Genomic DNA, 16,809 nt, shown 5'->3' on the forward strand with positions numbered 1-16,809 from the left:
GCTTTGAAATTTGAAAAAAATCTACACTTTGAAAAATACCTATCTGCCACCTTAATTGATTGACAAGCACTCTGCTTTAAGTTGAAATGAGCACCTTCTGTGCTTTCCTCCCCAGAGAGTAGCCTATTGCCTGGACAACTATCACCATTTAAAAGTGCTAATGGATTACAGGTGTTCAATTCATCTGAGAACGAATGACAGTTTCAAGAATTTGTAATAATAGATTGTCCTTTGGATGTGATTTCTGGTTTGTTGACTCAAGCTAATAGGAGTACAAGTATTACAAGATTTTTCACATGAATGCATTTTTTTTATCAGTATCAATGATACTGAGGTTTTTATTAGAGGGTAAGAGGTTTCTTTCCCCCAAGGAATGTAACATATGTTCCATTGGATTGCATGGAATCTGAGGAGTGAACATAGTGCATACTGGATGAGTGGTATGGAGGATACATGGGAGCATAATGTGGCATAGGGCAGCATGGATGATCTGAGGGGGCATGGGCTGGCATCTGGTGTGAGGGGGGTGAGGGAGGTGAGAAGTGAGATTTAGGGATCTCTATAAACATTGTTGGGAGTTTGAAAATTGTGTTGGAGAGTGGAGGCAGACGATCTAACTGGCCTCATCCGCACTTGCACTCCTCCTACACTCCAGCATGGCTTGCAAACTGCACCTTGAGCCAGAGCCCAATGTGAAAAGACAAAAATGGTATGTGATGTCAGGGGCCCAAAGGAAGATTTGCCCCTTTTTTCTCTTTGACCAAGCTTTTGATCGCTTGTCCTACTATGTCTTTATGTGACTTGGTGTCAAATTTGCCTAATTATGCTCTTGTGGAGTATCTTGGCAAGAATTGCTGCGTTAAACATGGCATATAAACACAAGTTATTGCGGTTGTTGATTTTGTTTTTATTCATTTATGGGATGTGGGCATCGCTGGCCAGACCAGCATTTATTGCCCATTCCTAATTGCCCTTGGGAAGGTGGTGGTGAGTTGCTTTCTTTAATTGCTGCAGTCCCTATCATGTAGATGCACCCACTGTGCTATTAGGGAGGGAGTTCCAGGATTTTGACCCAGTTGATGCTTACATTGATACTCGTATTCATTTGCATTACCATAAACATATGTATTTTACTGTGATTTTTTTCTTGCTATTTCCATTTTTTAATCATTGAGTCTGGCTCACCATTACACTGTTTTGAGTTCTACAAGCCTTCACCATGACAGTATCCTTACTAACTTTAGCTTAACCAACCAGCTCCCTCATGTAGTGAACTATGATATACTGGGCACCATCATCTTGAAATAATCAGGAATCTTCTGATTCCAGGTGGAAATGATTAAGATGCTTTTGTTTCTCTATTACAATTAACTCCTCAATAATAATGCTAATAATATAAATAATCATTAAATAGGTTAGTTCAAGTGTGGAAACTATGTTTTACTGTAACAGTAATCTTAAATACACAGGATTGTAGAATCTCCTGAATGATTTCTAAAGATATTTACTGTAAGTCAAGGCATATAAATCAATTTTTGAAGCCTCGAAAAATTCTTCCAAAAACCAAGGTCAACTTATTCGCCAAGTATAAAAAGTTTTGGCCTATGTGGCCGGCAGTTTGAAATGTGAAAAAAAAACTGGTAATTCAAATTAATCTATATGATCCATTTTATTGAATAGATTAATTCTGCAAGCATATCTTTAACCATAATCAAAGTGTTTTAAAAACTGCCAGAATTCATTGTTTTGGATTCCGATGCAAAAAGTTTATCAATTAATTCTGAGTCTCTTTGGCATGGCATCATTATAAGGATCCCACTCTGGATCAGACTTGGTGCCTTCTCTTTCAGACTTAACTCTCCACAAAAACCATCTTCCTCTCCATCTATTGAATTGGATAATCAGCATTTTTTGAACAATCTGGTGACAGTTTGTATATTAATAGCACCCCATGATTTGATGATAAAATCACACAAAACATCAAGCAGGTAGCATGCATACTTCCACTCTTTTTGAAGGTTTTCCTCCATCAGCTATCAGCCTATTCCATTTGGCACAAACATGGCTTGCTGAGGCACACAACCAAAGGTTGAACTTAGAATGTTAGACCCCTTGTATAATTGCAATTTGATTGTTATTTCTTCACAGGTGCCTCTTGATCTCATAGCTTCTAAGGGGTCTGAACATGTCGCACACTAATAAAGCTGCATCCCTTATGTAGGCCACTGGGATGCCTATACCACTCATTATCTATCCACAACTTCACTCCATCCTCATCCACCCTACCATTGTCATGGACATGCACAAACACTCCTGCAGGGAACTTGATTTTCAGCATGGTTTTACTTTTGAAAGTTGCAATAGGCTTTAATTTTGCTCCATTAGCCATGTAGGTTAGTACAACCATGAATTTTGGTTTTTCATGGCCTGTGATTTTCACTGGAACCGCTTTTGAACCTTTCCACTCCAATTTGGTTGCTAGGCATATTGAAATTCATGGGGGTTTCATTCATGTTGCCGATGTGACGTAATGCCTACTTTGATGCCACTGTCTGATGATGAATTGTTGGAAACTGGTAAGTTTGCCATTGAGGCCTTTTGGTAGTCCCTGAGCGATCTTGGTCTTCTGCCACAATACAAGACATTTTCATTCCATAAAGCAGCTACACTAACTAGCTGGAAAAACTCAGCAGGTCTGGCAGCATCGGCGGAGAAGAAAAGAGTTGACGTTTTGAGTCCTCATGACCCTTCGACAGAACTAGGCGAATCCTCTGGCAGCATCGGCGGAGAAGAAAAGAGTTGACGTTTCGAGTCCTCATGACCCTTCGACAGAACTAGGCGAATCCTAGGGGATTCGCCTAGTTCTGTCGAAGGGTCATGAGGACTCAAAACGTCAACTCTTTTCTTCTCCGCCGATGCTGCCAGACCTGCTGAGTTTTTCCAGGTAATTCTGTTTTTGTTTTGTATTTCCAGCATCCGCAGATTTTTGTTTTTTGTTTTTACACTAACTAGCTGTTGCTCTGAAATCTTTGCTGGACTCAGGGTTTGATTTGGCTCACTTAAGTGTATGTATAAATAGTGCATTTCTGACAATGATGTAATTATTCCGATGATTTTCAAAGACCCATTCAGATACATGCTTCTCAAGATCAGGCCAGTGTTTCTGTTCTCATGGCGCATTTAGTCTTGGGCTTGTTCTTCAGAGTGGATTCCTTCTTCTTCTATTTTCGCACCAGTTTTTCACTGAATTCATCCAATTCCCTCACTGCAGAACAGTTATTTGACAAGTTAGCAAATGTTATGATTTCTGGCTTGAAACCAGCTTTGTACTTCATTCTTTTTGCCGCAGGACCCATTTCTGCTTGTCATTCATCATCGTCATTCGGTCTGTTCTGTGTGGGTGTGTCTTCAACTCCAGTGCATCTTGGCAACATGACCCATATCGCCCGTTTATCCCATGTGCTGACTTATGAGGTGAGTAAAACATGCATTCCTGAGGTAAAAAATTGAGGCAAACTCCAAATGTGAGTATGCGAGTTTTCTTAACAGAAAAGGGGGTCAACTTATATGCCAAATATAGGCCTAAAAATAATTTTTTCCACTGCAAAAATGCAGTCATCATATACGCTGGGTCGACTTATATACCACAATCTACGGTAAGAAGTTTATACTTGACTGTTTTCTCTCTTGGCTGGAGTAAGGTGTTTCTCATGAAGAATACAGTAACACCTTGAGCAGATCATTCTAAAGACATCCCTCTCAAATGTTGCAAGCTTGCTCTATCTTTAAAACTTTATTTGCTGCTGCAAGATTAAGCTCAAATAATTACCTTTATTCAAAATTTGATGACAAGACACAATTTTTTAGGTAAACTCTGATTAACTGACCACCACTTGGTATGCAAGTAGCATTTTTAATATTCACTATTGCAAATGAATGAGATAATTGAAGAAGGATTATGTAAGTAAAGGAGTATGGTTTTCCTGCAAATTGTGGCACTTTGCTGTGTAATCCTCTTCACTACTCTTTCTAAACTTTCACACACACACACACACACACAATCTCTAAACTTTCACCTGGAATGCATAATAGATAAGACCATTTTTCAAAGAATTCCTGTCTTACGTGAATTGGAATCCTGCTTGATATAACAAGAACCTCGATAAAGGGAACACCTCAAATCTGACTGCCACTACCCAGCTCTTGGTACCAAACATTTATTTGTCTAGTTTGATCATGTGTTAGTTTGGGCATTTAAAAATACGCCTTTAAGATTTGGCCAGGAATTTCTTGGAACTTTGCAGCGTAATTATAGAACAACTCATTCTACCCTATTTGGACATTTTTGAAATGTCTGTTGTTTGGTACAAAATGCGCAAAAAATCGTTTTCATAACTGAGGATGGGAAAGGATTAAGAACGTTAGAAAAATGAATCCTGGTGGAGTCAGAATATCTCTTTGTGTTTTCTTTACATATTGTATTTATGATATGAAAATAATCACTGGTAGAATGGTTCCATTTGTATCAAAAACCATTTTTCTACCAGTTCAGCTAAGAAATCTGGCAATGACATTTAAATAAGATTTCCCCAGACAGGCACTGACAGCTAGGTTTCTGGTTTGCCCCATTGTAATAATACTAAATAAGGACTACTTATTTGCTAGACAGCAGAAGCAGCTAGTAATAGGCAACCAATGGTCAGATCATAGCTCTGCAACTCTGCCACATCCAGTCATGAATGGTTGTAGACAATTAAACATCTAATAGGAGAAGGAGGCTTCACAAATATCCCCAACCTCACTGATGGTGAAGTCCAAAACATCAGTGCAAAAGACAAGACTGAAACATTTGCAACCAGCCAGAAGTGCCAAGTGGATGACTTAACCTCCTCCTGAGGTTCCCAGCATCATAGATGCCAATCTTCAATCAATTTGATCCGCTCCATGTGATATCAAGAAAAGGTTGAGGGCATTGGATATTGCATAGTCTATGGGCCCTGACAACATCCCAGCAATAGTACTGAAAACTTGTGCTCTAGAACTGGCCGCAACCCTAGCCAAGCTGTTCCAGTAAAGCTACAATTATCCAGCAATGTGGAAAATTGCCCAAGTATGTCCTGTCCACAAAAATACAACAAATCCAACCCAGCAAGTTACTGCCCCATCTGTCTACACTCAATCATCAGCAAATTGATGGAAGGTGTCATTGACAGTGGTATAAAGGAGCACTTACACAGTAATAATCTGCTCACTGATGCTCAGTTTGGGTTTTGCCAGGGCTTCGTTTTAGCCTTGGTGCAAGGATGGACAAAAGAGATGAACTCAAGAGGGGAGGTGAGAGTGAATGTCTTTGACACTGAGGCAGCATTTGACCGAGTGTCGCATCAAGGAGTTCAAGCAAAATGAAGTCAATGGGAATCAGGGGGAAATTCTCCACGGGTTAAGTTATAACTAGCACAAAGGAAGATGGTTGTAATTGTTGGAGGTCAATCACCTCAGTCCCAGGACATTGCTGCAGGGGTAGTGTCCTAAACCCAACTATCTTCAGTTGCTTCACAATGACCTTCCCTCTATCACAAGGTCAGAAGTAGGGATGTTCATTGATGATTGTGCAATGTTCAGTACCATTCACAACTCCTGGGATACTGAGGCAGTCTGTGCCCATGTGCAACAAGACCAGGACAACATAGAGGTTTGGGCTGATAAATGGAAAGCAATATTCCCCGTTACAAATGCCAGGAAATGACAAGAGAGAATATAACCATCTTCCCTTGACATCAATGACAAAATCTTCACTGAATTCCCCCACTATCAATGCCCTAGGGGTTACCATTGAACAGAAACTCAACTGGACTAGCCTTATAAATACTGTGGTTACAAGAGCAGCTCAGAGATGGGGAATTCTGAGACAAGTAACTCACCTCCTGACTCCCCAAAGCCTGTCCACCATCTACAAGGCACAAATCAGGAATGTGATGTAATACTCTCCACTAGCTGTATGAGGACGGCTCCAACAACACCCAAGAAGTTCGACACCTTCAGGACAAATCAGCCCCCTTGATCGGCACTGTATCCACCACCTTAACCATTCACTCCATCCACTATGGATGCACAGTGGCAACAATGCATACTATATTAAAGTTGCAATGCAGCAACTCACCAAGGTTCTTTCTACAAACCTGCCAAGGGTCTTCTTAAATATAATACAATCAATGTAAGTAAACTCAATGTATACATTTCTGTGCATAAAAATCAATTAATTTAATCACACCAAATTCCCAAAAGATTTCACTAAATAAACAATCAAGAACTTTTATTTTCAAAAATCATAAATTGCTTTTATTACTTCCTAGATAATCCAAATTGGTCTATCTAAGTAGCCTTAAACAATTGACACCTCATGGAAATTATTGTTCTGGTCTAATACCTTAAATTCTTCTTTAGATGCTGTGGAGACGGAATATCTCTTAGAAACCTATGAATGGCACAATGTGTTAGTTGGGAATAGTTCTTTTTTAGGTAATTGTAATGATTGTATCATTTTTCGTGGATATGTTCAGGCTTGTATCATAAGCTTTTTAATTGCTTATAAATATAATCAAAATAAATTGGTCATCAATAATGTTCACATATTTTCACATGGCTATTCCTTTCCAGTTTTGCAGGTGGCCATTACCCAAATTGTTTATGATGCTTGCCAAGGATTATTTTGATCACTGGGCTCACAGTTATTCATTCTCAATTTGTGGGATCCTTTACTCTGGTGGGGCTTGGCTGAGGGTGTGAAAGATGAGCAAGTAATGGCCAGTCAAGGATAAAGTATTGGCCATGGTGTCCACTGCTAATTGCAATTCGGTAACCCCCACTGCAAAGTGTATACTCAACTGTGAAGACTACATGGCAGAAACATGCAGCAGCTTTGCAATCCGGGAGATGAGATGATTGACTTTCAACAACAACAAACATCTGTCTTTGTACCAGGGATGACTCCAGTCATCCTTTATCCCTTTATCCCCATTGACATCAGTTTTACTGGGCTCCTTGCTGTTACTCTTGGTCGAATGTTACCGTGATGTCAAGGCCAGTCACTCTCACCTCACCTTTGGAATTCAGATCTTCTGTCAATTTTTAGACAAATGCTGTAATGTCTGGAGCTGGGTGGTCCTGTCAGAAGCCAAACTGAGCATTTGTGTACATTTATGGTGAACAAGTGTCACTGAAAGCACTATTGATACCTCCAACCACATAGTAATTGGCCATCATAGATTTGTCCTTTTTTTTAGACATGGAGATTTTGCATATTACCAAGCAGGTAATTTTGTTTTTGCTGTACTGAAACAGTTTAGCTAGGCACCCCGCTTGTTGTTCAGATAACAAACAGGATCATTTCAGTGATGAATGCTATAAAGCTGAAGATGATGGCGTATGAATATCAGAATTTGAACCAACAGTAACATGAAAGGTCAAATGGCTGGCACTTATCTCTCATTAGTTCAGTGCAGCAATGCATTGTGTATATGGACACTGGAAATAGATAGGTGTGAGTGTAAATTATTACATACCACTTCAGTAAAAATGCTCTTAAAATCTAAACCCTCTGCCCTTGTACCCTCTAGTTACTACTCAACAATGCTTGAGTAGTCTACTAACACTCAAATTTCAGGTTATCATGTGAACTATAAGCACTTTCACAACACAAAGACCTTCCTAGCCCAGCCTTTATTGCCATTTTAGAAAGATACTGTATGGCATATCTGAGGTGCCTTTTTAATTCCTTAATTAGCTACATTTGCAAAGTGGAGATTATTTATACTATAATTTCTGTAAAAGGAAACATTTTGTCTTACAATTTGGCATTTCGATCAATCCCAAAATACGCACCTTTGGTTTTTCTTTTGATTTACATCAGTCTTCTTTACTTACAGCTAACATTTAATTCTGTGTGGATGCCACATGAAATGTTAAATGTTAGACAGTTTCTGTATTCAGTTTTGGCCCATAGCTTGTAAGCTCCCCAGCATTGGATTTGAGGGGGGTACCCCAAAGATGCGGCGGGGAATCCCTCTGGGATGTTCCCAGGTAAGGATTTGCATGACAATTGCCCAGAAGTGCACACTTCCTCTGGACAATTGCGCTGCACTGGGAGCCGTCTGAAAATGTGGTTTAAATTACTAACTTCAGATGGTTCTGCCGGGGTTATACCAATAGTTACCCAGAAAACGTTAGAAGAATTAAAACCTCTTCTAACTTCTGAGTAACTATTGTAAAGACCCAGACCAACCCCACTGGACTCCCCCACACCCTGCTGCCCGCACTCTCCTGCCACATTGGACTCCCAATCGCCTGACCTCTGACACCCCTGAACTCCCGCTGACCACTGACACCCCCAACCCCCCAAGAGCAAAGAATGGAGCCCATTAAGGCATGTAAGCAAATTATTACATGCAGTTGCGGATTTAAATATAGCAAATGTATCACCCACATATTGGAAATATGTGAAGGGTATGAGGTTAGGTGTCATCGAAGACATACTTCTCATGGAACCCAACAAAGATATTGGCAAGAACTAAACCTAGAGTGGATCCCATAGCAACAGCATCTATTTGGGCATACATGATGTCATTCAAACAGTTCCACATGCTATAAGATTGGTCTTATCAGCAACTTTGTAAATAGGGCCCATATCTTGATGGGCTTCATCCTGCTCACAAATTCACCTTTGAAATGGAACAGTCAAATGAACTCCCCTTCCTTGATATACTAGTTGAGAAATCTCCCAGGGGTTCTCTACTATGGCCTACCGCAAACCTATCTTCATTGATCAATATATGCGTTGGGATTTTTACAGTTCCACACGCTACAAGATTGGTCTTATTGGCAACCTGTAAATAATGTCCAAGCCATTTGCTCACCATGCAAGTTTGATGCTGAAATAGGGTGAATCAAAAACGTCTTGCAGGATAATGGCTACCCTGATCAGATCATTTCACGCTGTATATCACGCAAACTCATGAACGGGCCTAAGGCCATCACTTTTGGCCCTGAAAAGTGCCCAGTCTACCTCAGATTACCCTGTAAGGGCAACGTATCTCAAAAATTAGAGCAACAGGTGAAGCTAGCTGTCTCACGCTGCTGCTATGCAGTAACAAAGCAAATGGTATTTGCCACTAATAGGATGCTGCCATCAAGTCAAAACGATGTTCTGCCTATCACAGAAACGAGTAATGTGGTATATGAATTTCAGTGCCAGTGTGATGCGAGGTATGCAAGCCCATATGTACCAAAGACAAGCGGATCGTATCAAACAGCATGTCCTTTCCGCTGTTCGCAAAATGCAGGGTAAAGACTGTACCAAACTATCCCATGCTTGCAAAACTCAAAACACGGTGTCCAACATTAGATGTGATTCCATGATTAGAAATTTGCTAAATAATCCTCAGTGTGCTAAGAATTACGTTGCAATGTGGTGCATTTGCGTGTACTGGAAGCTACATATATTAATACACAGGGCCCTGTTCTTTGCAAACAGAAAGAACATATACACACATTGCACCTGGTTCAACTAAACAAAATAAGTGACAGCCATTTGCTGGCTCATACCTCAAGGCAATTACTTGACCAATCAGACTCAAGCTGTCTGGTTTAAACTTTAAACAATGCTTAGCAGTTAACTGTCAGTCACCATTATTAATGCATTCTCCATGGCATCGCTTCTACCAATCAGTGACCACTTGCCAACCAACCAGCACTGTCTTAAACAGTATACACTATTGTTTTCCCCTTATATTGGTATTCTTACAAAGTATCCTGATGAGTGCAAGGCAACAAGCTTCAACATGTCTCTTTTTTTCAGCAATACTCAAGTTCTGTACTACAATGACTAATTATGAGATTTGAAAATATGGTTATGAAATTCCCTTCTACCTTTAGAACATACACCATTATACCAATATCCCACTAAAAAAGATCATATAAGCTTGCATTTATTGTATTGCTGCTTATTGTACTCCATGCAAGAAGCCCTTATCTTTATGGCAGTTTCTGCAATTCTACAAGTGATGAAGAAAAGAAAATCTGTTGCCTGCCATGCTGTACCCAGGTGCTTTCACACCTGGGTCTTTAGAGGCTGCATCACTTCTGAACTCAAGTTTCCTGGGAGCTGAGATTTTCATTGTGCTTTTAAAATGCAATTACATCACAACTGACACCACTTCAGATGCAAATTACTTCATCCAGAAACTCCATTTGCTGGTGAATAGCGTAAATCTCTGGCACTGCATCAAGGAAATTCAGGTCCAATTTTCATATTGAAGTATGAAGTTGGTATTGAGTTACTTAGACCATTCCTCATTTAATGGACTGTGTTCTTTTTTTAATAGATGAAGCAGGTGCACAAAGCTCTGTCTAACCATTTGAAGGAAACACAAAGTAGTTAAGTTAGCAAGACAAGGATAGATATGTTAACCAGATTAATGCACAATAGGAACTGATATAAGCCATTCAACCCTTGAGCCTATTCCACCATTCAATTAGTTCATGGCTGCTCTGTAGCTTAATTCTATCTACCCACCTTGGTTCAGTAACCATCAATATTATTGCTTAACACAAACCAATGAATCTCATGTTTTGAAATTTTCAATTGACCTAGCCTCAAAAGCATTTTGGGGAAAGTTCCAGATTTTCACTCCCCTTGAGTGAAGAAGTGCTTTCTGACATCACCTTGGTCTAGCTCTAATTTTAAGGATTTATGCTCCATTGCTCTTGATTCACCCCTGAACAAGTGGATTCTCTCAGTCTACTCCTTTGGTAATTTTAAAAGCCTCAATTAGATCACCGCTTAAACCTGTATATTCCAAAAATACAAGCTGAGTCAATGCAACCTGTCTCATAATTTAATCCTTTTAGCCCCAGTATGATTCTGGTGAAACTGATTTGCACCCCCTTCCAAGACCAACATATCCTTTCTGAAGGGCAATGCCCAGAACTGAATGCAATACTCTAGATGGGGTCTAAACAGAACTTTGTGCTGCTGTAGCTTAACTTCCACTCTTCTACATTGCAGCCTTTTTGAGATAAAGTCCAACATTGGATTTGTTTTTAAAGATCTTTTTTGTACGTACGCACTAGCTTTTAGCTATTTATTTGCTTGGATACCTAAATCAGTCTATTCATCCACTAGTTTCCAGCTTCTCGCCATTAGAAAATACTCCAATCTATTGTTTTTAGGTCCAAAATGGATAATCTCACACTTTTCCACGCTGAATTCCATCTGCCACAATGTTGGTCATTTACTGAATCTATCAATGTCCCTTTACAGTTTCCTGCTGCAATATATGGTAATAGCACCCAATATAACATTGTCAGCGAACTTAGGCCGAGATTTTCTGGCCCCGTCATGGCAGGACCCATTGCAGGAGTCTCAGCGGCCTAGCCAAAAGTCCATTGACTTTTGAAAGGACTGGACGATCCTGGCAGTGGGTGAGGTTGGAAAATCCTGCCCTTAGATTTTATGGCTGTCTATTCATCTATCAGATTATTTACAGTATTATGAAAAGCTGAGGCCCCAATACAGATTGCCTGGGGGAGCCCACTTGAGTGCATAATGAATAACCCTGAACTCTGTCCCCTTCTTCTAACCAATCCCCTATCCAAGCCATTAGGTTGTCCCCAATCTCATGTGCTCTCCTTTTTCTTAACAGTCTCTTATGTATAAATTTGCCAATGGTCTTCTGGAAGCCCATATAAATAACATCCATAGACATTCTCTCATCTAACATTACCTCCTCAAATAATCAACTCAGTTCTTTTGACAGGAGTTATCCTTTATAAGTCCATCCTGGCTCTCTGTGCCAGCTCACGTTAGTCCAAATGCTCGGTCAATCACTCATATAAGAGATTTAACACTGAAGTTCATAATCATTTCACAAAAATAAAGAATGAAAAATGACCACACATCTTATTCACATTTACTTTGGTTGTTCAATAAAAGATATTAATATACATGAGATTAGCTGCTTGATTTTTTTCCTCATTTTTTCCAACTTTACAGCAAGAAAAATCACGTTTACAACTTAATTAGAATAGTCAAGAGAAATAATTTTCACAAATACATTTTAAGGCTGTTGCAACACATTAAATGAATTTTTACATCTTTGGGAATGAATAAGCATGTAAGTATTCTAAATATTAGTTGGGAATGTGAAACTTTGGCTCCTAAGTGGTTGAAATATTACTTGGTCAATTCATTACCTAAGTACTTCTGTCTTTTTAATTACTACCCGATGTAATGAACTAAATGGATTTTGATGAGTCATTTTTCTATAAGATCTATCACAAGTTACCACTTCAAAGGTAGCTTTAAAGGCACTAGTTTATGGTAGCTGAAATTCTCTTTTTATTCCATTGATTTGGAAACTTTTGCCAGACTTTTGAGGATTCCATTCATATTCCATGATTCCATTTGTCTTTAATTACAGCCCCTGGGTTATCATGACTAACCAAGTAAAATAGCATTTTCAGGTTTCCACTAGTTTTAGGGATCAAATTCTATGATCTCATCTATTTTTCCATGAAAACCAGAAATCCAGTTGCTTTGTCTTTAGGCTAATGTTTATTAGTATTTTAATAATGCATGTGGGGAAAATAAATTACAGGTTGACTTGAGAATTAACACAAGTTTTACAGGCTCAGAATGAAAAAAATGTAGTAGAAGGAATAATGTTATTACAGAATTGCTGGTGTCCTTTTTGTTTTAAATTCAGCATCTTATTTAACAAACAGTTTGGACTTATCGGTTAAAGTACAACTTTAAAGGAGAAGAAGATAATCTGTAGGGTAATTGAAATCAGAGGCTATGATAACTATACCCTCTGAAACACTTCTAATTATTTAACTTAACTGACAATTCTATATTGAGTAATGGTTTTTGCTCAGTGTACTGGGTAATTGTTTCAATTTATAAAAAATAGCAATATAAGGATGGATTTCTACAGCATCTGATCATTTCTCCCGTACCTTGCTGTTATTTGTCATTTTCGTTGTTTGATTATAGACTAAAATTTAGAAATTCTTATGTCTGATTTACAAAATGGACAACCTGACAATGTATATTTATGTATAAATATAATTATTTCAGATTCCTGAATTATTACTTCTTATAGCTGGTTCAAACTTTCAATTTAATGCAAGATGTAACTTTAATCTAAATATTCTAAAATTCACAATGATTGTGAGTCAGTTTTACTGCAGTACAATTGTCTTGAAGTTTGTAACATTAGCACGGAATTTCTCTTGCCTTATACAATCAACAAAAGATAGAATTGCTATCTTGTTAAATTATATGCTGCTGAATAGAATAAAATAGTTTTATAGAATATTAGTCATTATGTTGGCTGAGCTACGTAATATCTTTGAAATATTTATATATTTATGGAATTACATAACATTTAATTCTATGCAGGTTAATCTTTAGGCATTCTTAGCCTAAACATGCTAAGCAAATTCTAATAAACAATTGTAGGCCCTAACTGGAAAGCTATCATTTGTGGATCTGCTATTTCTTTTCTACTTCTCATTGGGTTTCGTGGAAAAGATAAAGTTTACCATACCTTGCTGATCATTAATTAAAAAACAATATACCTGAATGGAATTAAGTTATATGTGTGAGAATATGTAAAATATGAAACACTTAATATGGATTTTCAGAGAAGCATCTAAAGTTGTCTGAAAATTACAATTTTCAATGTAGATAATTGCAATATTATCATTGGAGATTGAATCACCTTTTGGCAACAAACTCAATATTAACCATAATTTGAAAGGTATAGTTGCAGATTTAATATGTATCTATTATAATGCAAAATTAAAGTGGGAAAGTGGCAGGATTTACTAGATTGAAATAATACTTTTAAAATCAGTCAAATATATTTGAACATGAACAAAACAAAATTCTAACAATATCTTTGGATTTGCATAAATAAATGTCTAATAGCAAGTCTATTGATTTGTATGTTTCACGTTGGTAATTACCATAATTTAATGATATGCTAAAGCAATGCAAACAATCTATTGATACTAACAGACCACTATTCTTTCTAGGAAACTTAACCATCATTAGTAAACAGCAAGACCATTACACAGAAAAATAATGGGCACATTTAATCCAATGATATTTACATGTTTGGCTTCTGCTCCTGTTGAGGCACTTTTCTACACTTCCCATTTTATTTGTTCATATTGTGCTTATAGCAATGATTTCTAGGAAGTTAAATGAAGCAATTGACTACTAAATTCTTTTAGTAAGCTCTAAGTGAATCTGGAAATCCTGAATTTGCTGAGTACAGGGGCACTCCGGTCTTTTAATAAGAGACTTGACAATCTCCTGAGAAAGAACATCATTGGGATATATTCAGGCACGTGCAGTATTAAGTTTGCCTGATGATGGGTCACTGGAAATCAGTCATCTGGATCTAGCTCATTGCACTATAGATTTTTTTTTTCTAAATTGACTATGATTTTTCATCCCTCCTTCTTCCCAGGGGCTGGAAAAACTTGGTCTTGGGCGGTGAGGTATCTCGTAGAGATACTTTGTCAGTTGGACAGGGTGATGGTTGAATCTGATCAGTCGGTCTCGACTTTTTATTATGTTGGTATATATTGATTTTGTAAATAAGTTAGTACTGAACAGTTGTATATTTAAGCAGAGTTAGTTGTTTATGTGGCATATACTTTACATTAGTAGTTATTCAAACAATAATTTATTTAACTGTTCACATCTCGCAATTAATTGATTTGAATTCAAATAGCTTAAAGCATTGATAACAAAAGATTAATTGCTTAAGATAAATGTAAACAATGTTTTTCTGCAAAACAGAATTTTAGACTGTATACTGGAAGCAAGTGGACATATTTTGACACGTTAATTTTATAGTTAATCTCAGCAGCTGCCCTAACTACACAATAATTCACACTAGAAATTATGGGCAGCAATACGAATTCTTAACGAGCCATTACTAAATTCATGGCTGCACTATTGTAATTGAGACTAACAACATAGCAGACTCCTCTCTTTAAAATAGTGGAGAGCGGAATTTAGTGCTAGCACAAATGTACAGTTAAGTAACCCACGGGTAATCGATGTTCTTGAGTGTTAGACTAGTCTTGAAGGACAAGCTGTCAACTAAATGGGCAATTTGAGCAGGAGAAGGACCAGAGAGAGCCTGAACTGGGGCTGAACTCTGAGATCTGAACCTCTGTCATGCCCTTACCTAGATGCTGCTGTTGTTAGAGCCGGAGATTTGGCTGAGAGTCATGGACTCGGTGTACTGCTGGCTGCTGGAGGACAGCGAGCGGCGACAGGAGCGCTGGAAGCGGTGGTTCCTCCCGTGGAAGGAGCTGCTGTTGCTGAAGCTCCGGTGCTGATTCCCTAGATACTCCTTGTAGTTCTTGGTCAGCAGAGTGTAGAGGAAGGGGTTGATGCAGCTGTTGCTGTAGGTCAGGCAGGTCATCAGGTAGTTGATGTGACCCCTTGCCTTCTGGGATAGGGAGAGGGGGAATTGATAATACTCGATCATTTGCCATACCCAGAAGGGAAGAAAACAAGCCCAGAAGACCAGGACAATAGTGAAGATCATATAGAGGACTTTCTGGTTTGGCGAGCGTTTGGTTTGCTTATCGTTAAAAGTAGTCACCTGGGAGAGCCAGTAGGTCCGGGCTAGTCTAATGTACAAATAACCAATGATCATCCCAGGAGCTAAAATACTGGTGGTGAAGAGGACGGTCATGTAAATTCTAAAGACGTGAAGGCTCCAGGTGGGAGCGCAGATGTTTTTGCCTCGGATCTGCATTAACTTGATGATAATGATCATGGGCAGTGCGAGCAGTAAGGAAGCGAGCCAAATCACCACAGCGATAGCCTTCCTGTAACTTTTGGATCTCTTGACCGTGTCCAGGGGTTTGACCACGGCCAGATAGCGCTCTGTGCTCATCACAGTCAGTGTGAATATACTGGCATGCATAGTCAGAAAGTCAACGCTGAAGAGTACGCGGCAGCCAATGTCCCCGAAGTACCAGCCTTTCACAAAGTAAGTGCAGACGATGAAAGGGATGGTGGAGAGGTACAGCAGGTCAGCAAACGCCAGGCTGATGATGTAGATGTACATGGAGGCGGCCGATCTCATGGAGTGACACATCACCATCAGAGTATAGATGTTACCTGTCACCCCGATAATGAACATGAGGGATAGGATGGTGCCAATGGAGCAGGTCACTACTAACTCCTCCACGGAACCTGTTGCTGTTGGCAGTCGGTCAGTGACGTTGGCGGAGATGGTGCTGATGTTCCAGTCTGGGAGGCCAGCTTCAGTGGCCATCTCTCTGAATCGGTCAGATGTAGAAGACGAACAGACCCAACCGCAAAAAAGTTCACCCCTTATAAAATCTCAGCGTTTAAACAAAGGTCTTAAAGTGCGTTTAAGTTTCTTTTCTAGTTGACCTTCTTTGCCCTAGTAAAAGACCATCTAAATAAACTTACAGATAGACAGACCACATATCCTGGTAAAACTGACAAGCCATGTGATGGATGGACTTATATAGCCAAAGTTGAGTGACGGAGTTCTGGAGATGGTTTTCTGTTTTTGTTCCAGTCGAAGAGCCACAAATCAGTGAGTCATCCTCAGTGCTGGCAAAGATCTGACAGAGCACTTTTAGTTGATCATTGGTAGGAAGCCCGACTTCCCGGGACTGTTGAACCACTGTCTGGGTGATGAAGTGTCTCTGGTGGTGTACCCTCCGTCCTGCCGAGCGCTATTT

General features: G+C 39.1%; 1 protein-coding gene across 1 annotated transcript; it reads right to left on the minus strand.

Annotated features, from left to right (window-relative positions):
• Positions 1-15,266: 15,266 nt before the first annotated feature.
• LOC121293659 (urotensin-2 receptor) lies at positions 15,267-16,370 on the minus strand. The gene has a single exon (XM_041216826.1). The coding sequence runs from the start codon at positions 16,368-16,370 to the stop codon at positions 15,267-15,269; it is 1,104 nt and encodes a 367-aa protein (XP_041072760.1).
• Positions 16,371-16,809: the final 439 nt, after the last annotated feature.

The sequence above is a fragment of the Carcharodon carcharias genome, chromosome 22 (genome assembly GCF_017639515.1).
Source record: "Carcharodon carcharias isolate sCarCar2 chromosome 22, sCarCar2.pri, whole genome shotgun sequence".
Lineage (NCBI taxonomy): Eukaryota > Metazoa > Chordata > Chondrichthyes > Lamniformes > Lamnidae > Carcharodon > Carcharodon carcharias.

Coding starts and splice junctions, on each gene's coding strand:
- LOC121293659 (XM_041216826.1), bottom strand. CDS start 16,370: ATGGCCACTGAAGCTGGCCTCCCAGACTGGAACATCAGCACCATCTCC.